Source organism: Rhinopithecus bieti, unplaced genomic scaffold (genome assembly GCF_001698545.2).
Source record: "Rhinopithecus bieti isolate Rb0 unplaced genomic scaffold, ASM169854v2 scaffold_35307, whole genome shotgun sequence".
In the NCBI taxonomy this organism is placed as follows: Eukaryota; Metazoa; Chordata; class Mammalia; order Primates; family Cercopithecidae; genus Rhinopithecus; species Rhinopithecus bieti.
The window spans coordinates 603772-631310 of NW_016814940.1; the positions used below are offsets into that span (position 1 = coordinate 603772).

Genomic DNA, 27539 nt, shown 5'->3' on the forward strand with positions numbered 1-27539 from the left:
CACTGCCTTCTGCTATGTGTTCAGTCTCCCTCTGCCTCCCTCTTTTTTTTTTTTTGAGACGAAATTTCACTCTGTCGCCCAGGCTGGAGTGCAGTGGCGCAATCTCCGCCTCCCAGGTTCAAGCGATTCTCCTGCCTCAGCCTCCAGAGTAGCTGGGATGACAGGCGTGAGCCACCACGTCCAGCTCATTTTTGTATTTTTAGTAGAAATGGGGTTTCACCATGTTGACCAGGATGGTCTCGATTTCCTGACCTCATGATCCGCCCGCCTTGACTTCTCGGAGCGCTGGGATTACAGGCGGGAGCCACCGCGCCTGGCCCAGAAATTTTACCTGTGGGTTGTCACAGAGGTTTCTGTCTCTCAGAAGCCCCACCTTGACTGCAACCTAAGGCAAGGAGGAACCTTGACTTTTTTTTCCCCCGAGAAAGGACAAGACAGCTCAAAGAGTTTAGATGAAGAAATTTATGTGGTCTAGTTTTTGTTGTGTTTCTGTTACTTGGCTTTGTGACCCTTGATAAGTCACTTAAATTTTAGGAACCCCGGAATCATCATCTATAAAACTGCCATAAAACTAATACTTGTCCTACCTTCTTCCTTAGGTTTCATGAGTTAAGTAAATAAATCATGAACTTGTTAGAAATGCAGAATCCCAGGCCACACCCCAGAGGGACTGAATCATACACTCCTGGGGTGGTGCCAGGCAACCTGTTTCACAAGCCCTGCTGAGAATGTTGATGACACTCAAGTCTGGGAACCACCGCTCTGAACAGTTTTCTAACTTTTTTTTTTTAAACTGTGATTCACAGTAATGATGTTTTACATCACACTTAGTACACATGCCCACACATCCACACATAACAAAACAAAAGGCTTATGAACATAGTATATCCAGTGCAATGTTTCATTTTATATTTTCCTTTTTTTGTTTTTTTAAAATGCTGGCCTGGCAATCTTAAAAGGACATTATAGGACAATTGATGTGATTTAGGTATGGACTGTAGATCAGATTATGGTATCAATGTTAAATTTCTTGATTTTAGAAATTGTACCATGAATATGCAGGATAATGCCCTCCTAGGAAAGACATATTGTGGTATTTAGGGGTGGAGGTGCACAGTGTCTCCAGTCACACACACACACACACACACACACACACACACACAGCAAATGAGTAAAGGGCATACAGAAGGTCCTTGTACTATGTTTGCAACTTTTCTGTGAGCTTGAAATGATATCAAATAAAAGTATACTAAAACATTGGTTTAGACTCACTAAGCTGATTTTGCTATCTACAAATGAGAAAAATACGGCTACAATCTGCATGGCATATTTTAAAGTCAGGAATTATGTACTGTATTATTCCAGAGTATCCTCCTGTACTCTTGTATGATGCCTGGTTGGTGGGGGATAGTCTGTACATATTCACTGACTCCTGGCACTATTATTAGTAATAATAATATATAATTCCTGCCACTGTTATTTCCCGTTTTTATTCTTGTCACCATTGTTACATCTGTTTCCTTGAAGCTTGTTGAAGATATATATACAACTTTATCATTTGAAGCTATGGCCCAACTGAGAGTGTGAAGGGAGGTCGAGGGCAGGCCCTGGATTTGAACTGATGTAAATTTTAATGCAGGCTTGTCTCCCTCCTGGCTCCGTGTTGCTGTGGGCAAGCATACATCTGTAACATGGGATTCACTTCTACCTTATAGGACTGTTAGAATTAAATGGGAAAAGGACGTACGGGAGCCAGGCACAGGATGGAGCAGGTGTCCGGACTTAGCATTAGCCTACCTCCCCTTTGTTCAGCTCTGCAGAGAAAGTCAATCACTGCTGATTGATTAAGGCCTCAGGGAAAAAGTTAACAGCAGGATTCCAACTTTTCCATGTCCCTGAGGGGGAGAGGTATGTTATTTTATAACATTGGTGATAGGATTTGACCTATAAAAAATAAATTTGTGGAATATGGGTTCTTTTTTTTTTTTTTTTTGGGTAAAAATGTGTGGAAAGGATCATAACTATGGTGTTTTCTCTGTTATTTTAACTATTTCCTAACTCTTGTGGGTTTTTTTGCTGTTTAATAGTGCAAGACATTCGAAGAACACTTTAGAAAGAACACATTCCATGAAAGATGTAAGTTGTCTTTTTGTGTTGTGGTTTTCTCAAAATTGACAGTACAAAATAACATTTTTTGGGTACCTCAGTTTTGTAGACTTCACTTGGCAAGTTCAGTGTTTCTTGTAGTGAAAAAGTGTGTTCATTTTCCTCACACTTTTTCCAGTATAGTGGATAAAATGACTTTTGTTAATGTTTTAGAATTTCCTTTATTTCTAAGCCTAGGTTGGTTTTATTTTCGTTTAGATAATAGGCTTCATGTAAAAATTGTACAATGCTATAAACTTAAAGCCATTTCTCATTGTACTTTTCAAGAATTGTTTATAATTTCATGATACTCCACTTAGTTCACATTACAGGTTTACTTTTCTTTAGAATAGAGTCTTAGAATAAATGTATGTTAAAGTGTGTACATTTCTTTAACATTCTTGATTGCTAATTCCAATATTTTTTCCAGTGGCTTGTGTGATTGACATCGTAATCTCACATTAACAGTGTATGACAGTGCCAGGCACCCTGGAAGGAGTTATTTCTGCTTGTTCTGCCCTGGGCTTTCTTTGTCCTGCATAGTCCTTAACCCCAGCCTGAAGAGGATAGCTCTCTTCCCCTCTGGGATCCCCCTGCAGAATTTTGCTCAGCACTCTGCTCCCACCCCAGCATTACTTCGCGGGTTCTTTGGGTGGGTTTCTCTCAGCTGTCCTGCTTTGCCCCTGCCATTGGTAGCCAAAGTCCAGTGTGCATCGGAGAGATGCTAAGCTCCAGCCTTAGCTGGAAGCCCAGAGTGCCTGGAATGGATTCAGCTTTCCTGTCCTTCCCTCTGCAAGGCAGTGCCTTACATGTGGTGGAGGCCCCCTATGCCTTGGGAGGGGCTGGAAGACCTGCCAGCTCTCTTTGCATTCCACCCACAAGCACTCCAGGAATGATTCTTTTACTGGGGGCATCTGAATGGTCAAGTTTGTATATGGTTTGCCAATTTTATTTTACCTCCTTTATACTTGCCAGAATTTTCTTATTTTCATATCTGTTAATACTACCCTTCCACATTTTCTGGAACTACCATGAAAGTTTGTCTCATTTTATATATGTTTTCATGTTTCATTAGATTTGGGGTAGCAGACTTCATGGGTGTATCAGTATATTGAACTGTAAACCCTGGTGTCCTTTAGGAGTTTTTAACCCATGTGTACCCTTAAAACTGTTTATGAACTTTTGGGTATATGGGCATATTTCCGGAGATAGGACCCATCACTTTCCCTAGGTCAGAGGTGTAGGCAAACTGGTCCATGGGCCAAATCTAGCCTGCCACCTGTTTTTGTATATCCCTACAAGCTAAGAATGGTTTTTACATTTTTTAATGGTTGAAATAAAATGAAAAGACTATGTCATAACATGTGAACATGATATTAAATTCAAATTGCAGTGTTCAAAAGTCAAATTGTATTGGAACACAGCCATGCTCATTCTTTTCTGTGTGGTTACTGTCATCATTCACATGACAGTGATTGAGTTAGTAGTCAAAAGAGAAACCTTATGGCCTGCAAAGCCTAAAATAATTTACTTTCTGGTCCTTTATAGAAAAAGTTTGCCAATCCTTTCCTTAGGTTATCAAAAGAGTCTGTGTCCCCAAAAAGTGTTAGCTTGCTTCTTTCTTTTTATTTTACCTGAAACATTGTAATTGTACACATTTGTGGGGTATGATTTGATCTTGCCATACATGTCTATGTTGTATAATGACCCAATCGGGGTAGGTAGTAAATCCATCACCCCATGCTTAAGGATTGCTTCCTTAGGCAGCAGTGATTACAATAATATTCTTGCTTCATAAATCAGCCTGTTGTTCTTTGTGAGAGCCAACTCAATAACTTCAACTTTATTCACTTTTAGAAAACTGGTCAAAAGTGCAAGCCTATTGACGTGTTCGACTTTCCTGATAATTCTGATGTCTCAAGCATTGGCAGGCTGGGTGAAAATGAGAAAGATGAAGAACCTGATGAGACCTTTGGTTAGTACTTTAAATCTTTATCCTAACATAACTCTAAAGCAACAACATTTAGGCCAGATATAATAAAAAATAGAAATATCTTCAAATATAAAAATTAGTTGCCTGCATGTAAATATAATATTCTCAGGGGAGTACTTGATAATTTGAATTAATTTTTCTCACGTCTAGGTACATTGAAACTAAGAACATTATTAAAGTGGTGGCACTCTTCTAGTGGTATTCGTTAACAATCCAGTCACATGAGGACACTTACTATAGTACTCTGTAACAAGAGGAACATAGAATACATTTCTCACTTCATTCTAACATTTGATAGAGCCATTAATTTAGGGAGGAGAAGAGTATGGGTAATTTTCCTTTGTCCTAAACTCATGGAGGCAGGGGATACTTCGGGAGAGCCAGTGGGAGAGCTTCACCTGTGTTCCTTGGAGTATGAGGTAAAAGGTCAGTACCTGGCTGGCCAGGAACGTGTGAGTTGTCAGGGTGAGCTGCTTGTGTCACTGGGCACTCCAGAGGCCAGAAATGACAGAGAAAATGCCATGTGCCCCCACATCTAGAACTGTAGTAGTCAGGCATTTTTGCTGGAATAAGTTTTAAGAGAATTTTGAAGGCTTTGGTTTAATTTTTTGTTAATAAAAGAAAATACTATACATTTTATAAGGTGAAATATATTCACCAGAATAATGTCTTTTATTATGACTTGATAAAAATGTGCTATTTGTCTAAAATGTAAATCTAAAAGATCTGAACCTAAAACCCCATAATTTAAAAAATGGAAATGAATTCACACCATAAAATTCACCCTTTTAAAGTGTACACATCATTGGTTTTTAGTTTATTCACAAGGTTGTACAACTGTCTGCATTATCTAATTCCAGAAAATTGTTATCATCCTGTAGAGAACCCTGTACCCATGAGGGGTCACTCCCTCTTCCCCCTTCCTTCAAGCCCCTGGCAGCCATGAATCTCCTTCCTGTCTCTACAGATTTGCCATTTCTGTACATATCAGTGGAATCCTAGACTCTGGTCCTTTGTGACTGGCTTCTTTTACTTAGTTTGTGTTTTCAGGGTTTGTCCATGTTGTAGTGTGTATCTACTTCATTCCTACATGTTTTTATAGCTCAGAAATACTCCATTGTTTGAATATACCACAACTTGTTATCCATTGATCAGTTACATTTAGGTGGTTTCTATTTTTTGGCCATTATGAATAATGCTGCTGTGAACATTTGTGTATGAGTTTTTGTGTGGGCTTTTTTCACTTCTCTTGGGCATATAGTGGGAGCAGAATTGCTGAGTCCTGTGGTAATTCTATTTATAACTTTTTAAGGAACTGTTTTACAAAGCAGCTACATGACTTTATAATTCCATGGCAGTGTATGAGAGTTGTTGTTTCTGCACAGCTTCACCGAAACTTACTGAGTTTTTTATTCTAGCCATCCCAGCACCTCATTGTGGGTGTGAGTGTATTGGTGGGGGGTATGGGTGGTAAAATGTAGTTTACCATTTTAACCTTTTTTAAGTGTGTTAACTCTGTAGCAGATAAATACATTCACATTGTTGTACAACCATCATCACCATCCGTCTCCAGAACTTTTTAATCTTTCCTAACTGAAACGCTCTATCTATTAAACAACTTCCCGTTCTCCCCTCCCCTCAACTCCTGGCAACCATCATTCTGCTTTCTAGGAATCTGATGTAAAAGGAAGCATACAATAGTTGGTTCTTTGGTAACTGGCTTATTTCATTTAGCATAATGTCTTTAAGGTAGCCTGAGTCAGAATATTTTATTTTATTTTTTTATGAGGCAAAGACTTGCTCTCTTACCTAGGCCGAACTGCAGCGGTGTAATCTCGGCTCGCTGCAACCTCCATCTCCTGGGTTCAAGCAATTCTCCCTGCCTCAGCGTCCCGAGTGGCTGGGATTCCAGGCGCTCCCCTCCCCTCCACACCACGCCTGGCTAATTTTTGTATTTTTTAGTAGAGATGGGTCTTTGCCATATTGGCCAGGCTGGTGTTGAACTCCTGACCTCAGGTGGTCCACCTGCCTCAGCCTCCCAAAGTGCTGGGATTACAGGTGTGACCCACCGTGCCCAGCCAGAATTTCCTTTTTAAGTTGAAGGGAGGCATGGAATCTCTCCAAAAGGCTTTAAGTTGAAGGGCGGCCTGGAATCTCCCCAAAGGGCTTTTCATTAAAAAATACTGTGTGCCCGCTATATGCAGGGCACTTTGTGAGGTGACCTCTCTAGGCCTGTAGAGTTTATAGTTTAATGCAGTGGTTTCTAATGCAGAGTGTATGACACCTGACAGGGATGAGGAAAGAAAATGTTAGATTTCTGATTTATATTTTTATCTCATTAAAATTTCCCCAACCTGGGCAACATAGTGAGACCCTGTCTCTACAAATAATTTAAAAATTACCTGGGCATGGTGGCATGTGCCTGTAGTCCAGCTATTCAGGAGGCTGAGGCAGGAGGATCACTTGAGCTTAGGTGCTCCAGGCTGCAGTGAGCTGAGATCGCACTACTGCATTCCAGCCTGGGCAACAGCGTGAGGCCCTGTTTCAAACACCAAAAATAATTCCATATAAGTGCGGTAATAAAGGTTTATTATTCATAAATATTCATGTGTTTGTTGGTGATAGGGTTTAAAATTTTTATTGTTGAGGTGTGAGATCAAAAACATTTGGGAAGTGGCCTGTTTAATTGATCTTGATTTTGTTAGTTGAACAAAGATTGTTTTGTACTCCATTGTAAGGGAATAAACTTCAGTATTGCCCAAATAGCCAGACTTTTAAAGTTGTCTTCTTTTTTGTCTTTTGAAAGATCCTCCTTTACATAGCACAGCTATATATGCTGATGAAGAAGAATTCTCCAAACTTTGTGGACTGTCTATCCCTTCAACTCCTCCAGGAAAAGAAGCAAAAATAAGGTACTGGTATATTTCAAGCGATTGTTTATTCATGGTTAATGGGATTTCTGAGATAGAAGCTAATAAAAAGAAAGCGTTTTAAGATACTTTGAGCCAACTTGTTATGCTTTTCTCAAGAGAACTGAGGCATAAAACTTTATTAATAATTGACAATTACTTACGATAATTATAATAGCTGTGATAACTGACAGAATTCATACCTGATTATCCTAGAAATCATGCCTAGGAAGATCGTTTAGCTTTGAGTCAAATAAGAAAGGAGGGAAAGATTTTATGAGCATAAAATTTTAGGTGATTTTTGGGAGGTCTCTTTCATTTACAAATTCTCTTAATTATCACAAATGAGATGTTTCCTTGTATATGGTAGGTGATAATTACAAAGCAATACAAAGCCTGTTTCAGATGCATTGTCCCTCAGGTGCATTGGTTTGAGTCTTTCAGATTTATGTGAACGTATAGGTCAGGAAAATCTCTATAAAAATGATTTCATAGAGAAAACTTGGGAGCAAGTTATATAATGCAGAACGCTTCGATAACTGTAGTACTCATTTTAAGTTGTTACCTAGAGCAGCTCTTTGACTTATGGACCTCTATTGGGTAATAGGTCAGTTCTAGTTACTAAATGTATTTAGCAAGTATCAAAAGTGCAGTGTTTATTTATTTATTTTTTTGAGATGGAATCTTGCTCTGACTCCCACGCTGGAGTGCAGTGGCGTGATCTGGGCTCACTGCAAGCCCCGCCTCCCAGGTTCACGCCATTCTCCTGCCTCAGCCTCCCGAGTGGCTGGGACTATAGGCGCCCACCACCACGCCCAGCTAATTTTTTTGTATTTTTAGTAGAGACTGGTTTCACCGTGTTACCCAGGCTGGTCTCGATCTCTGACCTCATGATCCGCCCACCTTGGCCTCCCAAAGTGCTGGGATTACAGATGTTAGCCACCGCGCCCGGCCAAAACTGCAGTTTTAAACATGCCAGTCGGGCAGAAATCTGAGAAGTCATTTTGAGATTGTCTATACTAGAGAAGTTTTATAGTACTTGGTTATTTTGGAGACTCACTCTGTCACCAGGCTGGAGTGCAGTGGCGCTGTCTCGGCTCACTGCAACCTCGGTTCAAGCAATTCTTCTGCCTCAGCCTCTCGAGTAGTTTGGACTACAGGCGCGTGCCACCATGCCCAGCTAATTTTTGTATTTTTTAGTAGAGATGGGGTTTCACCATGTTGGCCAGGATGGTCTTGATCTGATCTCGTGATCTGCCTGCCTTGGCCTCCCAAAGTGCTAGGATTACAGGTGTTTACCACCGCTCCTGGCTGACTCCAGTTTTATATGTTACTGAAAATCAATAGAAGTCATACATTTGGAAAACATGCACTCTAAACAGTGGTGAATGTAATTTTTAAAGAGGAATGCTTTGAGTAAACATTCACATGGTTTAAAAATATAAAAAGGTGTATAGTAAGTCCTCATATCATGTCTACTATCCATCTAGCTCCTAGAACCCACTTCTTCCCTCTCCCTTATTATTTTCTCATATGTCCTTCCAGAATTTCTTGGTGCATATAAAAGTAAATATGAAATACATTTTAACCCTTTTTTTGTGTACAAAAGAAAGCATAGGTTCTACCTAGCTTTTTTCACTTACTACATCTTAGAGATCTTTACATGTCAGTACACATGGAGCTTTCTCATTCTCCTACCCTTTCCACAGCGTGAGTGTTCCTTAGTGTGATTATCCAGTCCCGTATGAACGGGCAGTCAGGCTGTTTCCAGTCTGTGCTCTCACTCCCAGTGCCACTGGGAGTGCCATTTCACACTTGTGCTTGTGTATCTATAGGATATAGTCATAAAAGTGAAATTCTGAGTCAAATGAAATGTGTGTTTGTCATTTTTATAGTTATTGCCACATTGCCACCAAAGTGAGATCAAACTTGGATTTTGCCAATGTGATAGGTCAAAATGCTATCCCAGCCTAGTTCTAATTTGTATTCTTCTTAGGAATGATTGAGCAGCAATCATTTAAAAGGTCTTAAATTTGTCTTTCTGCAAACTGTTTATATCCTTTTTACTTTAGTTGATGTTGGTCATTTTCTTCATGACTTCATTTAAACATTAGTGAGATTAGCCCTATGTTACAGTTTTTTTTTTTTTTTTTTTTTTAAACTGGTTTTTTTGTCTTTTGACAAAACACCTAATGGTGGTGTTTTTTTTTCCAACATAGAAAATGTTTAGTTTTATTTAGATGCAGTGATATATTTATCACTCTTAGCGTTTAGGGATTTTGAGTCATAGTTAGGAAGACGTCTCCCTTCCTGTTTTCTTTTAGAACTTGTATGATTTGTATTAAAATCCTTGATCTTTTCTATTCTTCTGAGGTATAAATGCAGCTTTTCTCATTTTTTTAAATGACTTTTAAGAGCTACTTGTTAAGTTAAAAGCAAAGTTACAATCTTTATTGGGTTGAGGTAAATTTATAGATTTATTTATAAAAGCTGATCTTTATTAGTTTTGGATTTGGTTTGTTCTTGCTTTTCTAGTTCTTTAAGATGCATCATTAGGTTATTTATTTAAAGATTTTCTTTTTTGATGTAGGCACTTACAGCTGTAAACTTCCCTCTTAGTACTGCTTTTGTGGTATCCCACAGGTTTTGGTATGTTGTGTTTCCACTATCATTTGTCTCAAGAAATTGTTCAGCTTCCTTCTTAATCTCTTAATTGACCCACTGGTCCTTCATTAACACTTTTTCTCTGTGTGTTTGTATAACTTCCAAAATTCTTCTTGTTATTGATTTCTAGTTTTATTCCACAGAGAACATACTTGATATTTCAGTTTTTTAAAAATGTTTTAAGACTTGTTTTGTGACCCATCACATGGTCTGTACTTGAGAATGATCCATGTGCTGACGAAAAGAATGTGTATTCTGAAGCTGTTGGATGAAATGTTCTATAAATATCTGTTAGGTCCATTTGGTCTACAGTGCAGATTAAGTCTGCTGTTTCTTTATTGATCTTCTGTCTGGAAGATCTCTCCAGTGCTGAAAGTGGGGTGTTGAAGTCTCCAGCTAATGTATTGGGGTCTGTCTCTCCCTTTAGCTCTAATAATATTAGCTTCATCTGTCTGGGTGTTCCGGGTGCATGTATATTTAAAATTGTTGTATCCTCTTGCTGAATTTGACCCCTTTTGTCATTACGTAGTGACCTTCTTTGTCTCTTCTTACAGTTTCTGTCTCAAAATCTAGTTTGTCTGAAATAAGTATAGCTATTCTGCCCTTTTTTTGGTTTCCATTAGTATGGAATATCTTTTTCCGTACCTTTATTTTCAGTCTGTGTGTATCTTTATAGATGAAATGTGTTTCTTGTAGGCAACAAATCATTGGGTCTTTTTTTCCCCCCCAATCCAGCCACTCTATGTCTTTTGATTGGAGAGTTTAGTCCATTTACATTCAGTGTTATTATTGCTAAGCAGGGACTTACTCATGCCATTTTATTAGTTTTCTGATTGTTTTGTGGCCCTCTCTTCCTTTTCTTCCTTCCTGTCTTGCTTTTAGTAAAGGTGATTTTCTCTGGCAGTGTGATTTCTTGGTCTTTTTATGTATTTGTTGTATTTTTTATTTGAGGTTACCATGAGGCTAGCAGGTACTGCCATATAACCCATTATTTTATGCCGTTAACAACTTAACCCTGCTTTCATAAACAAGCAAAAAAAAACTAATAAAAACTCTACACTTTCACTTTGCTCCTCCACTTTTAACTTTTGTTTTACTTTTATTGTACTGTTTATGTTTTGAAAAGTTGTTATTTTTGATTGGTTCATCTTTTAGTCTTTCTACTTACAATGAGAGTAGTTTACACACATCAGCTACAGTGTTATCTTTTTCCGTGTACTTAATATTACCAGTGAGTTTTATACCTTCAGATGATTTATACTGCTCATTAATGTCTTTTTCTTTCTGCTTGAATTACTCCCTTTAACATTTCTTTTGGGACAGGTCTGGAGTTGATAAAATTTCTCAGCTTTTGTTTGGGAAAGTCTTTATTTCTTTTTCATGTTTGAAGGATATTTTCACCAGATATATTCTTCTAGGGTAAAAGTTTTTTTCCTTCAGCACTTTAAATATATCATGCCACTCTCTCCTGGCCTGTAAGGTGTCCACTGAAAAGTCTGCTGCGAGACATATCGGAGCTCCATTGTAAGTTATGTGTTTCTTTTCTCTTGCTGCTTTTAGATTCTTTATCTTTGACCTTTGGGTGTTTTATTATTAAATGCCTTGAGGTAGTCTTCTTTGGGTTAAAGCTGCTTGGTGTTGGTTGTATAACCTTCTTGTACTTGAATATTGATACCTTTCTCTTGGTTTAGGAAGTTCTCTGTTACTACCTTTTTGAATAAACTTTCTACCCCCCTTTCTCTACCTTTCTTTAAGGCCAGTAACTCTTTGATTTGCCCTTTTTAAGCTTTTTTCTAGATCCTGTAGGCATGCTTCATGACTGCTTTTTCTTTTTTCTCTTCTTTCCTCTGTATTTTCAAATAGCCTGTCTTCAAGCTCAGTAATTCTTTCTTCTGCTTGATAGATTCTGCTATTAAGAGACTCTAATGTATTCTTTAGTATGTCAGCTACATTTTTCAACTACTGAATTTCTGCTTGATTTTTAAAAATTATTTCAATTCTTTGTTAAAGTGATCTGATAGAATTCTGAATTCCTTCTCTGTGTTATCTTGAATTTCTTTGAGTTTCCTCAGAACAGCTATTTTGAATTCTCTGTCTAGAAGGTCACGTATCTGCTGTTTCCCCAGTATTGGTCCCTGGTGCCTTAATTAGTTCATTTGATGAGGTCATGTTTTACTGGATGGTCTTGATGCTTATGGATGTTTATCAGTGTCTGGACATTGAAGAGTCAGGTATTTATTGTAGTCATTGGAGTCTGGGCTTGTTTGGATACATCCTTTTTGGGAAGGCTTTCCAGATATTTGAAAGGACTTAGGTGTTGTGATCTGCATTAGGGGGTCTCATGACCCTGACTGGTGCCCTGTGCTACTGTGGCTGAGCTGGTATCCAAGATGGAAAACAAAGTCCTCTCCACTCTTCTCTCTCCTCTCCTCTCGCAGAAGAAAGAGGTCTCTTTTGGAGCCATGGGCTGTGCTGCCTGTGCCTAGGAGAGGGGTGATGCCAGCACACCCTTAGCCACACTGGTTGGTGTCTCAGTAGGTCTCATGCCCCCACAGTCCGCTGGCTCCAAGCCCAGCTCAGCACTAGGAGTTGCCATCCTTGTGGCCTAGACTGACCCTCAGGCTCACGTGGGGCCCCAGAGAACTTGAACCCACAGTGGCAAGGCTTGTCAGAGCTCTACCTCCCACTGCCAAGATGGGCGATTCCCCTCACACTGGGACTAGTCCAAATGCTCCCTCCGTGTGTGGTCATCAGTTTAGTTCAGCCTGGTTCTGCTTTCCACTGCTACAGGACAGCGCTGATTTCAAAGCAAAGCTTCAAAATCACTGCACTCTCCTGCTAAGAGCACAGATTCTCTGCCATGCAGCCACTGTCGGAGATGGGGAAGGGGTAGCGTCAGCGATTGTAGACTCTTTCCTACCCTCTTCAGTGCCTCTTTCAGCGATAGGAAGTCAAAAACAGGCACTGTGTGTACTCAGCTGAATTTTGTTTCCTGTGAAGGTGCTCCCTTTGTGTAGATAGTTGTTAAACTTGGTGTTCCTGCGGGGGACAATCAGTGGGGCCCTGTGTTCAGCCATCCTGCTCCTGGCTGTTTCCTCTCCTGTTTATTTTTCTTTATGTGTAGGTGATTCTGTTCTCAGCCCTCTCTTCTCTGGCCCTCTCTTCTCCATCCAACCCCAGTTCACGTTCACGGTTTTAACTACCTGTGTGCCACTGTTTCTCAAGTTTGTCTGTTGTCCAGACCCTCTCCTGAATTCCAAGATGTCTTGCACATTGGCCATATTTCTCTAGATGCCCATAGGCACCTCACTCAACAAAGGCAAAACTGAGCTCCTTTTCCTTCTCATCTAGTGTCGGTGAACTCCTTTGGTATTCTCTAGGTTAATAGTCTTGCCATTCACCCAGTCCCCTCCAATCCAGCAATCTGGGAATCAGTCCTGGTATGTTCTGTCTGGCCAGTCCTATTTTTCTGGCCTGTGACTACCTTGAGAATCCGTTTTTCCTTTCCACACCCCTGCCACCTCCATGTGGCTGCCATGGTTTGGGGACTTCACTCTTACCAGCATTCCTGCGGTAGTTTCCTGTCTGGTGTCCTTATCTCTCGTGCCAGCTCCCTCTGGCCTACCTTCCCATACACCTTCCAGAGTGATCTTTTGAAACCCCAGTCTCGTCTTACTCCTACGTCCACCTCCTGTTAGGGCTCCCCTTTGCCTGTATGCATGGCATAGAGGGCCCCCATGCCAGTTTAGATCCTTGGGTGAGTAGACACTGAGGCAGTTAGGAATGGAAGGGGTTTATTAGTGATATCTGTGAAGGGTAAAGTTGGAAGAAGCAGGATGGGGCAGAGATGGCCTCAAATTGCACTGCAGTGCCTACAGTTCTGAACAAGCCACTGCAGAGCTCTGGAAGAGTGAGGACTGTTAAAACGAGGCCTGGTCTGTATCAGGCAGAAACGTTGAGGCCCTAGACCCTTACTGTACTTACTTGTTGGCTAAAGACTGCCCACAGCTATAGCCTCTGCCCAGATGCTGCAGTGGATCCAGAAGGTGCTGCAGTGGATCTAGAAGACACTGCAGCTGGAGGCTGGCGCTGACCATAGGAGATCCATGCAGCATGCCCATGTGGGTACCCTGCAGCCCTTCAGTCATAGCCTTTGGCTTTTCCTGAGCGTTTGTTATCTTCTCTTAGAAAATACATTTTATCCGTGCTCTGTTACACGTTTCTTGAACGTGCCGGGCTGTTTTACACCACCATGCTTTTACATTAACTTTTCCATCTGCTTTAAATGTCCTTCTCCACACTTGTTTTCCTGAAAAAAGTTTTTTACCAGTCACCGCCAAGTGTCATAACTGTGATGCCTTTCCTAATACCCAAGCCGTGTCTCCACATCATCTTCTCTGTCAGGTGCTTGCCAGGTCATCACTCTGCACTATCTTTGGCCTTCCTACTAGACAGTGAACCCTTTGAAGGAAAACCTCTCAATTTTAAAGTAATTTTATTCACTGTACTTTGTATTTTGAGGTTGGTGTTAAATAAATTTGTTGTATTGAACAGAATGAAAAGATGAATTTTCATATCCCATCAGAAGTTAGGACTATTTTTTTCCTTTTTAAAGGATAAAAGGTGTTCCCTTTTCTATCACCTAAGGATGGGCCTAGTGGATTAGCTTTTAGTACAAATGATGGCCCATATGCCTGGGACTGGTAACTTGGAGAAAAGTGCAGTTCTCAGACATCACCACAGGTGCTGCAGTAATGGAACAGGTTACTTGCTTGCCTGGGATAAACTCATGTGGCCTGGGTATGGGACGATGTGGGAGGCAGCAGTAAACCTGGGAACATGGCAGGCTTGTATGTGACAAGTAGGATATTTCCTCATTAAATTGAGTCTGTTTTCATGTTGGATGAGCAAGTTAGAGAAGACATGCGAATATAAATGGAATGTGTACAAGATATTGATGACTTGTACTTTTTACAGTTCAGACACTTCTGGAAATGAAGCAAGTGAAATCGAATCTGTAAAAATTAGTGCAAAAAAGGTATGTAGGAGTATTCGCTCTTCTATTTTAATTTGTAATATATTATAGTTTGATTGGATTCAAATAGAGAAAATGTTCTGTGAAATATTTCATTTCCTCTTTAGATTGGATGCAAATAGAGAAAATATTCCGTAGCAACATTTTCATAAAGTTCTATTTTAGAATATACTTTTATAGTAAAAAACAAAATATTTTGTATGTGAAGTGTTTTTCATTAAAGAGGTCTCATCTCTATGTACTTTGTCAGTTTTCATAGCATTCTTGTACTGTGGTTAGGTCGTGATTTTAAAAGGCAGAGTGAATTGTTGGGAGTGTTAATCGTAACCTTTGATTTAGGTTTCCTGTCCTATCATTAATTATGTTGCTGTCTTCCTATTATGTTCAGTTTTAAAGTTTAGAAGTGAGTAATGTGGACTATATATATGGTTTTCTACTATTACAGTAAGAATTATAAGCATTTCTATTTTCTAAATAAGTAGTGCTGTTTTCTTCTTTTACACAGCCAGGAAGAAAGCTCAAGCCCATTAGTGATGACTCTGAAAGCACTGAAGGAAGTGATACGAGAAGAAAAGTTAAATCAGCAGAGAAAACAAATACACAGCGTCATGAGGTTATTCCAACCACAGCATCTTCAGAACTTTCAGATAAACCAGCTGAGTCGGTCACTTCTAAAAAGACAGGACCCCTTAGTGCTCAGCCCTCTGTTGAAAAAGAGAACTTGGCAATAGAAAGTCAATCGGTAAGAATGTCAGCCATCCCCAAGGAGAGCAAAATAGTTTATTGAAAATTTTGGGGAAGAAAATGAAGCATTTTCTCTTTCCTTCATATCTTTTCAAAGATAAATTTTATATTTTCCTTAATCTAATAAAAATGTTTGTTTTAGAAAATCTAGATGGTATGGCCGGGTGCAGTGGCTCACGCCTGTAATCCCAGCACTTTGGGAGACCGAGGCAGGGGGATCACCTGAGGTCAGGAGTTCAAGACCAGCCTGGGCAACGTGGTGAAACCCCATCTCTACTAAAAGTACAAAAATTAGCTGGATGCAGTGGCGCATGCCTGTAATCCTAGCTACTCAGGAGGCTGAGGCAGGAGAATCGCTTGAGTCCAGGAGGCAGAGGTTGCAGTGAGCTGAGATTGCACCATTGCACTCCAGCCTGGGTGACAAAGCAAGACTCCGTCTTAAAAAAAAAAAAAAAACTAGAAGATATGGAAAAGAAGATAAAATCACCTATAATTCCATAACCCAAAATAACCATGTTTTTTGGTCTATGCTGTTCAGTCGTTTCAGTGAGCTTTAATTACCCTGAGACCATATACTTGTTATTAAGTATTCAACAATGTGTAGCATTCCGTTCATGACATGCCATAGTTAATCTCTTACTAATGAAGAATTGCTATTTAAAAAATTATAAGTGCTTTAATGAATTTTGTTGTAGCTAAATATTCGTGCATTCCTTAGATCATTTCCTTAGAAAAAAAACTGCTGATAAGAAGTCTGGGTCTTAGGCCAGACGCGGTGGCTCATGTCTGTAATCCTACCACTTTGGGAGGCCAAGGCATGCGGATCACCTGAGGTCAGGAGTTTGAGACCAGCCTGGCCAACATGGCAAAACCCCGTCTCTACTAAAAATACAAAATTTAGCCGGGTGTGGTTGTGCATGCCTGTAATCCTAGCTACTCAGAAGGTTGTAGCAGGAGAATCAACTTGAACCCAGGAGGCAGAGGTTGGAGTGAGCTGAGACCGTGCCACTATACTGGGCAATAGAGTGAGACTCAGTCTCAAAAAACAAAGAATTCTGGGTCTTATTGGTTCTAAAATTCTTGACATATAATATCTTTTGGTCAAGTTCTTAATATGTGATTAATTCATTTGGGCTTACTTGAATAAATAATTTATGCTCATGTTTGAAAACTTTTTGAAGTATAGTAAGTTGTCCCTGCTACCCTGTCTTCTTCACCTTTCCACCTGCTAAACATACACACAGGTAACCTTATACTTTCTTATATCCTTCAAATTTCCTTTTGTACATGTAAACAAATATGAATGTATATTCTTATTTTTATTTCCTGTCTTTACACAAATTGAACCAAACTATGATCTCTGTTGTTGATCTGTCTTGGTGAACATCCCATGTGCACTTGAATTTGCAGTTGTGTTCTGTAAATGTCAGTTGAGGTCAAGTGTAGTTCAGAGATTTTGTCTCCTTACTCTTGTTTTGGTGATGGGGATGGTCTGCTTGATCTATCAGTTACTTAGAGGAGGTATTTTTTTTAAATTCTGCTAAAAGTCCATTGACTTTTGATGTAATTTTAAATATGGTGAGGTTCACATCTACCATACTCTGTTTTCCATTTGCTCCTGTTTTCTCTCTCTCTTAGAACTCATTTTGGATTAGTTGAACGTTGTTTTTGTATTCCATTTTATTTTCTCTATTGACTTCTTAGCTATACCTTTTTAAATTTGTTTCAGTGGTTGCTCCTGGGTTAAAAATGTACATCCTTAAATTAGCAAAGTCTATTTAGAATCAGTGTGTTCTCACTTCATACATTCTACTTGACAATTAACTACCTCCCACTACATAAATGTAATTACGTAACAATATTATGTATAATTCTATTTATCTATCCCCATCCTCTGTGCTGTTTTGTCATGTTTTACTTCTGTGTTACAAATCTAACCTTACAGTATTGTCATTTCTGCTTGAAAGAGTTGTTTTTTTAAAAAAAATATGAGAAGCAGCAGCTCTGTAGTCTTCTACCAGTTCCTCTCTCCAGTTCACTGATTGCCTGCCAATAGATACTAGTTTCCATTTGTTATCTTTTTCCATCAGCCTACAGAATATCTTCTAGCATTTCTTTCATGACAGGTCTGCTGGTGACAAATTCTCTCAGATTTTGTTTATCTGGAAGTGTTTTTATTTCAACTCTGTTTTTGAAGGATATTTCACTGGCTGTGGAATTCTGAGTTGACAGATTTATTCCCTAGCTCTTTATACCATTCTGTTGTCTTCTGGTCGCCATGGTTTCTGATGAGCCGTGAGTTGTCTCTTTCCCATGTACATGTACCTTGTCCTGTGCCCCCAGTGCTGCTTGTCCTTCATTATCAACTATGTTGTTATCCTCATGATAGTGCTTTCTGGTAGGCTTTATGTGGTCTCACCCGGCACATGGGCAGTACTTAGACAAGGCCTCTTAGGACCCCCGCTCCACAGGCACCTGTGCTCTCCTGAGCAGCTTATTCCAAGTGCCTCTCAGCTGGGTAGGATTGTCATGTCCTGCTTAGACTTCAGCTCACTATACCCCATTTAGAAACTCTGTGTGTGTGGAGTGGGGATGGTAGTCATAGGGTTCACCTTCCAAGTTTCCCCTTTCTCCTGGAACTCAGTCTTGTATTGCCTATTGTCCAATGCCTGAATAAAATTGCCACCCCTTTTCCCCCATTTTATGGTTGTTTATGGCAAGCGAGCTAGTTTGGAAGCTGTTACTTCACCGTAGCTGGAACAGAAATTTGAGCTGATTCCACATGTTATTATCTTAAGTAATAAAAGTTCAAGTTTTCCATCAAGGCAACAATTGTTATAAGTCAACTGAAAGTTTTATTTGTTCTTATTTTGTGATGGTTTTGTTTGCAATGCTTCCTTATATTAATGTAGATAATTTATATAACTAATCTGTTTTAGAACTAAATGAGAATTGTAGCTAAAGTGTTTTTTTCTTCTTGAGGTGGAGTCTCGCTCTGTCACCCAGGCTGGAGTGCAGTGGTGCAATCTCAGCTCACTGCAACCTCTGACTCCCCCCAGGTTCAAGCAGTTCTTCTGCTTCAGCCTCCCCAGTAGCTGGGACTACAGGCATGTGCCACCACACCCTGGCAATTTTTGTATTTTTAGTAGAGGTGGGGTTTTACCATGTTGGCCAGGCTGGTCTGGAACTCCTGACCTCAAATGATCTGCCTACCTCAGCCTCCCAAAGTGCTGGGATTACAGGCATGAGCCACTATGCCCAGCTAAAATATTGAATGACAGTTTGGTAACAGTCTTAATCCTTATGTTTTAAGAGAAAGAAAACTTCTTAAAACCCTAATCCTTTTTTTTTTTTTTTGTAGAAAACTCAGAAAAAAGGGAAGATGTCTCATGGCAAAAAGAAGAAATCAAGAAGTAAAGCCGTAGGCTCAGGTAGAGAATGATGTTTTATATTTTGTCACTCATTCAGGAATTTCGTGAGAGAAATAAGACCCTATTCTTAATTTGTTATAGTTGTAAATTTTAAGTACATAAAATTGCCACTTTTAAAAATTAGGAATATGTGACTTTGAAGTAACATTTTTTTCTAACATTTTGTCATGAAAATTTTCAGCATACAACTAAGGTGGAAAAAAATTTATATATTCATATACCCACTACTTAGATTTTACAGTTAACATTTTATTATTTACTTTATTAGGTAGTAAAGCNCTCAGGTAGAGAATGATGTTTTATATTTTGTCACTCATTCAGGAATTTCGTGAGAGAAATAAGACCCTATTCTTAATTTGTTATAGTTGTAAATTTTAAGTACATAAAATTGCCACTTTTAAAATTAGGAATATGTGACTTTGAAGTAACATTTTTTTCTAACATTTTGTCATGAAAATTTTCAGCATACAACTAAGGTGGAAAAAAATTTATATATTCATATACCCACTACTTAGATTTTACAGTTAACATTTTATTATTTACTTTATTAGGTAGTAAAGCAAGTATTAATCCATTAATCCAGTTTTTAAGGCATTTTAAAATAATGTAGACATCAGTACTTCCTCTGGAATACTTAAGTATGCACATGATTAACTGGAGTTCATTGTGTTTACAGTTTTTTCTTTGAATGTAAAATGTACATGCAGTACAATGTGTAATTCAAGCCGCTGTCAACATCTGAAGTCTTTACTCCAGAAAGTTCTCCCATGCCTCTTTCATGTCAGTCCCCACCCCATATCTCCGGAGGCAGTGGCTTCAGGGACGTTTTTTCTGCCATGGGTTAGTTTTGCCTGTTCTGGGATTTTGTGTGGATGGAATCTCATAGTGTGTACTCTTTCGTGTAAGGCTTCTTTCGCTCAGCGTAGTTTTTTTGCAATCCATCTATGTTGTTTGGTATCATTTTTATTACTGAGCTTATTCCACTGTATGATTACACCACAGTTGATCCAGTCTCTTACTGATGGACAACTGAGTTGTTTTCAGGTTTTGGCTATTTGAATAAAGCTGCTGTGAACTTTTTTTTTTTTCTTTGAGACTGAGTCTTGCTCTGTTGCCAGGCTGGAGTGCAGTGGCTTGATCTCAGCTCACTGCAACTTCCGCCTCCCAGGTTCAAGCGAATCTCCTGCCTCAGTCTCCTGAGTAGCTGAGACTACAGGCCCACGCCACCACGCCCGGCTCATTTTTTGTATTTTAGTAGAGATGGGGTTTCACCACGTTGGCCAGGATGGTCTTAATCTCCTGACCTCATGATCCACCCGCCTTGGCCTCCCAAAGTGCTGGGATTACAGGTGTGAGCCACTGCAACCAGCCAGTGAACATTTTTATACACATTTCTTTGTGAACATATGTTTTCATTTCTCTTGGGTAAATAAAAAGGAGTGAAGTTGCTGAGTCATAGGGTAGGCATATGTTTAATTTTACAAGAAACTGCCAAACTTTGCAAACTGCATTCCCAAAGTGGTTGTATAACATAATTTTATACTCCTACCAGAAGTTTAAATGTTTAAATGCACAGTTTAAATGTTACTAAGAATATAATGAACAACTTCATGTGAATAAATTTAAAATAGATAGGGGAGGCTAGTGGGGAGCGGGGAGAGGGAGAGGCTGGTCAGCGGGTACAAAGTTACAGTTAGATAGGAGGTATAAGTTCAGGTGTTCTCTTGCACAGTAGGGTGACTATGGTTAACAGTGTTACACGTTTCAAAACAGCTAGAAGAGAGGATTTTTAGTCTTCTTACCACAAACAAATGATAAATGTATGAGGTGATGGATATGCTGAATGCCCTAATTTGATTTTTTAGACAATACATATATGTATTGACACATCACACTGTACCCATAAATATGTACAATTACTATGTGTCAATTAAAAACAAAAATTTAAAAGTGAATCCACCCACCCCGCCAAAATAGAGGAAAAGGAGATATCCTCTTCTCCCCCATATTGTAACACATAAATATCTAGAAAAATGCAAGGCTAATGAAGCTGGATTTTGAAGAAGAAAACTGAAATAATCCTGTAACTATCAAATTCAAACACTAGTTTTAAATTTTCTATTAAACTAACAAAACTCCTCAATTCTATATAGTTTTATAGGCAGGTCTAATACAGCAGTCCCCAAACTTTTTGGCACCCAGGACTGGTTTCATGGCAGACAATTTTTGCATGGATGAGGATTGGAGATGGTTTTGGGATAAAACTGTTCCACCTCAGATCATCAGGCGTTAGATTCCCAAAAGGAGCTCACAACCTAGATCCCTCGCATGTGCAGTTCACAATGAGGTTTGTGATCCCATGAGAGTCTAATGCCACCACTACTCTGACAGGAGGTGGAGCTCGGGTGGTCATGCTCACTCGCCCCGCCACCCTGCCACTCACCTCCTGCTGTGTGGCCCAGTTCCTAACAGGCCACAAACTCATACCGGTCTGTGGCCGGGGGCTTGGGGACCCCTGGTCTAACAGACATTTAATCCTAATCTTAGGGACAGTGACACCAAAAGATAGACCAGAAAAGAGACCCTGCATATATGGAAACTTGATGAATGTATGACAAAAATGTTGACTGCTAGTCAGTGGGGAAAGGTGGTTCTGTGACAGTGTTTTCCCTGTAGAAAAATGAAATGAGACTGCCTCTGACTTGCAGCACACAAAAAAAGTTCTGAATTGAAGGCTTAAATATGACAGGTAAAATTGGACAATTTTTAGAGAAAATACAGGAGTATCAATAAAATACAACTTAGTAGAAAATGGGCAGATGACACCAACATTTTTACAGAAGAGGAAATAGTAAAATAAACATTTGGAGGGAGTGCATTCCTAATCACAGAAATTTAAATTCACAGCTACAGTGAGACACTCTTTTGCACCTCCTAGTTTGGCACATATTTTAGCCTCTCAAGAGTCCATATTTAATGAGGATGTCGCCAGTGGAGATCCTTAATCACTGCAGATATGAAGAGATATAAGCACTTTGAAAATAATTTTGGCCATTCTCTGGCAAAGTTGAAAAAATATGCAGACTTTGAAACCTAGCAGTTGCTGGTGGGTGTATTTACTAGAGGAATTCTTGAACGTGTCTGTGTATCATGTGTATGAGTGCTCTTGGCATTGTCTTTCATGCTAGCAAAATACTGCAAACAACTTATCACATTAGAATTGATAGATAAATTGTTGTATACATATGGAGTGGAATACAAAAGCAGAACTTTTACTGGTGCATAAGCAATTGTAAAAAGGTCAAAAACATTCTAAACTCCACATTGTTTAGGAATATATTTGTGTGCAATAAAATTATAACAAAGAGTAATATGATGATAAACACAAAGTTCAGAAGGCATTGGAATCAGGTACGCAGAGTGCTTCCAGTGTCTTATTAATGCTCTCTTTTTTTTTGTTTTTTTTTTTTTGACCGAGTTTTGCTCTTGTCGCCCAGGCTGCAGTGAATGGCATGATCTCGGCTTCCTGCAACCTCTGCCTCCCAGGTTCAAGCGATTCTCCTGCGTGAGCCTCATGAGTAGTTGAGATTACAGGCGCCTGCCACCACGCCCTGGCTAATTTTTTGATTTTTTTTTTTATTTAGTAGAGAAGGGGTTTCACCATATTGGCCAGGCTGGTCTTGAACTCTTGACCTCAGGTGATCTGTCCACCTCAGCCTCCCAAAGTGCTGGGATTATAGGCGTGAGCCACCGCACCTGACCAGTGCTCTCCTTCTTAAGTTGTACCGTGGTCCTATGGGCATCCCTTTTATTATGCATATTTATATTATGCATATATAAATGTTCTCATGTATAAAATAACTCATCATAGATCAATTCTGATGCCAAAATAAATGTTATGTTCAGTAAGAGTAGATAGCTTGGATATACAGTTCTTAATTAAACTTAAAAAAAAAAATCTGTTGGTCCTGAGAACTTAAGGAAGATTTTATTTAAACTAATAAGACCTTTAGATACTGTCTTTTATAAACGCAGAACTAGGCTGGGTGCAGTGGCTCATGCCTGTAATCACAGCACTTTGGGAGGCTGAGGTGGGCAGATCATGAGGTCAGGAGATCCAGACCATCCTGGCTAACACGGTGAAACCCTGTTTCTACCAAAAATACAAAAATAGCCAGGTGTGGTGGTGGGCACCTGTAGTCCCAGCTACTCGGGAGGCTGAGGCAGGAGAATGGCGTGAACCCGGGAGGCAGAGCTTGCAGTGAGCTGAGATCGTGCCACTGCACTCCAGCCTGGGCAGCAAAGTGAGACTCTGTCTCAATCAATCAATCAATCAATCAATCAATAAATGCAGAACTACTTTTTGCAGATTACTGGTTTTTCTAAAAATCATGGTGAACTGAGTTTAGGTGAGTAGGGATTTATGTATATTGGGGTGGTGGCAGAATTGTGGGTAACAGTGTTATGGGTCTGGCCTGGAAGTATTATTGGAATACTTTTTACTAACTTCTGTTCCTACCGTTTCTATTTTATAAATTAGTAGCAACAAAGACAGCAAAGTATTTACTGTGTGCCAGTCATTATACTGAGTGTTTAATGTTATCTTCTCTCTCATTCTTATAATAAACCTGTGAAGTATAGGTATTATTTCCCCCATTTTTACAGGTGAGAAAATTGAGGTCTTAGGTTAAAAAACTTGTCTGAGCTTACACAGCCATAAGTGGGTTCAGCCAGTGTTTTGGGTGTGTTAATGCCTAACAAACTACCTTAAAACTTACTAATCTAAAAAATTATGTGTAGGCCGGGCACGGTGGCTCACACCTGTAATCCCAGCACTTTGGGAGGCCAAGGCGGGTGGATCACTTGAGGTCAGGAGTTCGAGACCAACCTGACCAACATGGTGAAACCCCGTCTCTACTGAAAATACAAAAATTAGCCAGGCATGGTGGCACATGCCTGTAAATCCCAGCTACTCGGGAGGGCGAGATAGGCAAATCACTTGAACCCGGGAAGCAGAGTTCAGCCTGGGCAACAAAAGCAAAACTGTCTCAAAAAAAAAAAAAAAAAAATCTATATCTACAATTCAAATTTAGTCCATTGCCTGTTTTTGAAAATGAACTTTTATTGGATCACAGCCAGATTCACTCTTCTGTGGATTGTTTGTGGCTGCCTTCACACTACAATGGCAGAGTTGAACAGTTGGCCCATGAAGCCAACAGTAGTTACCATCTGGCACTTCACTGAAGTTTGCCAGCCCCTGATTGACAACGGTCATCGTTTTATTTGCTTACAGTTTTGCTTTGGGCAATTCTGTTCGTTTAATGGCCGAGCTAGGGTGGAAGGTCTAAGATGACTGTTTTCATCTATCTGGTGCCTTGTTCCTCCAGCATGTGGCCTCTTTTTAAGTGGCTAGCTTGGGCTTGCCTGTTGTTTGGTAGTCAGAATTTCATGTGACAGTTGATGTCCTAGAGGGAGCATTGCAGGAAGTGTAAAGCAGAAGCTGCAGATACCCTGAGACTTGGCCTTTCACTCCTTCATGCTCTGTTGATCAAGCCAGTTATAGGGGGCTATCCCAGATTCAAGGGAATGGAAGTAGGGAAGAGTGGGAAAGAATTGGTGGCTGTTACTAATCCACCAGAGCCAAGAGTTGCACTCAGATCATTGTGAATCTGGAGACAAACTCTCAGTATGTTTGTCAGTTTTGCAGTATTAAACAAAGAATTAATTATGGAAGAAGAGTAGACTTTCCTGCCAATGGCTTCTGTTAACATACAAAAAACTGGGGGCCGAGCATGGTGGGTACACCTGTAATCCCAGCACTTTGGGAGGCTGAGGTGAGAGGACTGCTTGAGCCCAGGAGTTCAAGACCAGCCTGGGCAACATAGTGGGACCCCACCTTTACAAAAAATTTTCAAAACTAGCCAGGCATAGTGGCGTACACTTGTAGTCTCAGCTGTTTGGGAGGCTGAGGTGGGAGGATCACTTGAGCCTAGGACTTCGAGGCTGTAATGAGTGCTGATCATGCTACTGTGCCGCAGCTTGGACAACAGAGTGAGACCCTGTCTCAAAAAAAATTTTTTAAAGAAAAAAAAATTGGGGTATGCTTTGGAAATTTGATAATAACACCTTACAGATGTATAGTAATTTATAGTTTTTGTAAATGCATTCACAGATATTTTCTTGCTTGAGTCTCATAATAAAAGGGAGAGCATTCTTTTATTCCATTTATCATTGAGGAAACGGCCTCTGGAAGGTTAACTGACTTGCCTGAGATCTTATGACTAGTAAGAAAGAAGCTCAAACTAGAACCAAAGTCTGTCTTCAGATCCCCGTCTGGTATAGTACTGTATATTACAACAAATTATTTAAATTAATACACTGAGTAATCTTGCTGTATCCTACAAGTGGCCTATCAGATAGATTAAAATTCAGAAAATACAGCTAACAATGAAGAGCTTATCCCCAGTGATGTTAAATAACAGCACACTACTAAATAAAGATACAGTAAGGTGATTAAAAGGCAACAATGCTTTTGGCTGCTTTAGCAAAAGTAGGAGAACCAGCAAAATAGCAGTTAAAGTGAAAGTGTATGTAGGGGTTTGCAAGACTTTGCACAGGGATAAGAAGTGAGTACGGCGCCTCCTCTCTGATTGTTCAGCTGCAGCTATCTTTTACAATTTGGTGAGACTATTTTTGTGGCAGGCTTTCAGAACCCTGGACCGACAGCCAAAATATGAATAACCAGCATGTTAACTTATCTTAATATTCTAGATACTTCTGACACTGTGCACGTTTGGTGTCCAGAAGGAATGAAAACCAGTGACATCAAGGAGTTGAATATTGTTTTGCCTGAATTTGAGAAAACCCACCTAGAGCATAAGTAAGTCTTTTGATGATGTGGTATATTTACCTGATAAATTTCCCTTGAAGCACTGTTTTTGCTCATCATACAGTTTTTGTTATGTACTATTTTCATTGTCATTGTTTTAGATATTTTTACATTTATTATAATTGTTTCTTTAATTCTTTGAAGAATTCATATGCTTTTAAATGTCCCAAATATGTAGACTTTTAAATTTATATTTGTGTATTAACCTTCTATCTTAAATATGTTGTGGTCAAAGATCATGGTCTGGTGATACTTTTTTTTTTTTTTTTTTTAAATTTTGAGGCTTTCTTCATGACCTGGTACATGATCTGTGTGGTATTTCAAATCATTGGATCTAGATAGACTAATTATTGGATCTATGTTCAGTATTTCTTGGTACTTCTATTCATTTGTGCTGTATATGTTTAGAGACTATTAGGAAAATCTTGTGTAAAATTGCTCTGTCTTGCAGATTGAACATTTTAGTTGGTCACACACTCTATTCCTAAACATACTTTGTCTTAAGATTTATTTTACCTGATACTAATATGCATCATAGTTTTCTTTTGCTAGCATTTGCCAGATTTTTTTTTTTTTTTTTTTGAGATGGAGTCTCGATCTGTCCTCAGGCTGGAGTACAGTGGCTAGATCTCGGCTCACTGCAACCTCCACCTCCCAGATTCAAGCAATTCTCCTGCCTCAGCCTCCCAAGTAGCTGGGACTACAGGTGTGTGCCAACAGGCCCAGCTAATTTTTGCATTTTTAGTAGAGACAGGGTTTCACCATGTTGGCTAGGGTGGTCTCGATCTCCTGACCTCATGATCTGCCCACCTCGGCCTCCCAAAGTGCTGGGATTATAGACGTGAGCCACTGCGCCCGGCCAGATTTTACATTCTTTTTAATTTCTTTTACTTCCAACCTTTTTGCTACCTTAAATTTTAATTTCTTTATTAGTCTTTTTAAATCCAGTGTATCAGTCCTTGAATTTCAACTCTTGAGTTTAGTCCATTAACATTTATTGTAATTATTGATATATCTTGAACAATATGTTAATATATTGTTACTTCTTTAACGTTTTTATTCTACTTTTGATGTTCTGAATTTTTTTTAACTTAAAAAAATTGTATTTATAACACCACCTTTAATTCTAAATTAAGGTACATAGAATTTCCCCTTCTGTTGTGTGTGTTTGTCTCTGTTTTTAAGACAACAAAATTTACTTAGGTATTTGATCACTTTTATCTCAGATATTTTCTTGCAATATCCTGTAGATAAGTATTTTCTCTTATTTAAATATTTCATCCAACACCACAGTGTGGCTCTTTATGTTGCAAAACTTCTAAACCTTCTGATTATTTTTATTATTTCTAAACCTTCTGATTATTTATTATTATATTTATTATTTTTATTATACTTGAGTTTGACTGACAGCTTAGCTGGATATAATATTTTATGTTCTAAATTATTTTCTTAAATACTTTGGAAACTTTATATTCTTTTACATTGAGTGTTGCTTTTGGAAAATTTGATGTCTATCTAATTCTTTTTTCTTTGAATGTGATCTGTTGTTTAGCTCCCTAAACTGTTATTTTGTTTCTTTGATATTCTTAAATTTCACTATATTGAACCTGAACTTTTCATTCCAAGGTTTTTAAAAATTTTTTTAATCTATTGCTACTGAACAAATTACTTTTTTTAATTATAAGAATTTAAAATATTTTTATCCTAATTTTCTTTTCTGTTATCTTAT

The 27539-nt window shown here is 39.1% G+C and overlaps 1 protein-coding gene across 5 annotated transcripts in view; it reads left to right on the plus strand.

The window, feature by feature from the left end:
• CENPU (centromere protein U) overlaps window positions 1-27539 on the plus strand; it is a 42868-nt gene that overhangs the window by 1296 nt on the left and 14033 nt on the right. For all 5 annotated transcript variants that reach the window (XR_001881577.1, XM_017852644.1, XM_017852646.1 and 2 more), the window contains exons 2-8: window positions 2088-2136; window positions 4003-4120; window positions 6945-7050; window positions 14689-14749; window positions 15252-15488; window positions 18852-18921; window positions 25693-25801. Coding sequence is in view for 4 of the 5 variants with exons in the window: in XM_017852644.1 (XP_017708133.1) it covers window positions 2088-2136; window positions 4003-4120; window positions 6945-7050; window positions 14689-14749; window positions 15252-15488; window positions 18852-18921; window positions 25693-25801 (750 nt within the window). In the remaining variant the exon portion in view is untranslated. The remainder of the gene's footprint in view (window positions 1-2087; window positions 2137-4002; window positions 4121-6944; window positions 7051-14688; window positions 14750-15251; window positions 15489-18851; window positions 18922-25692; window positions 25802-27539) is intronic.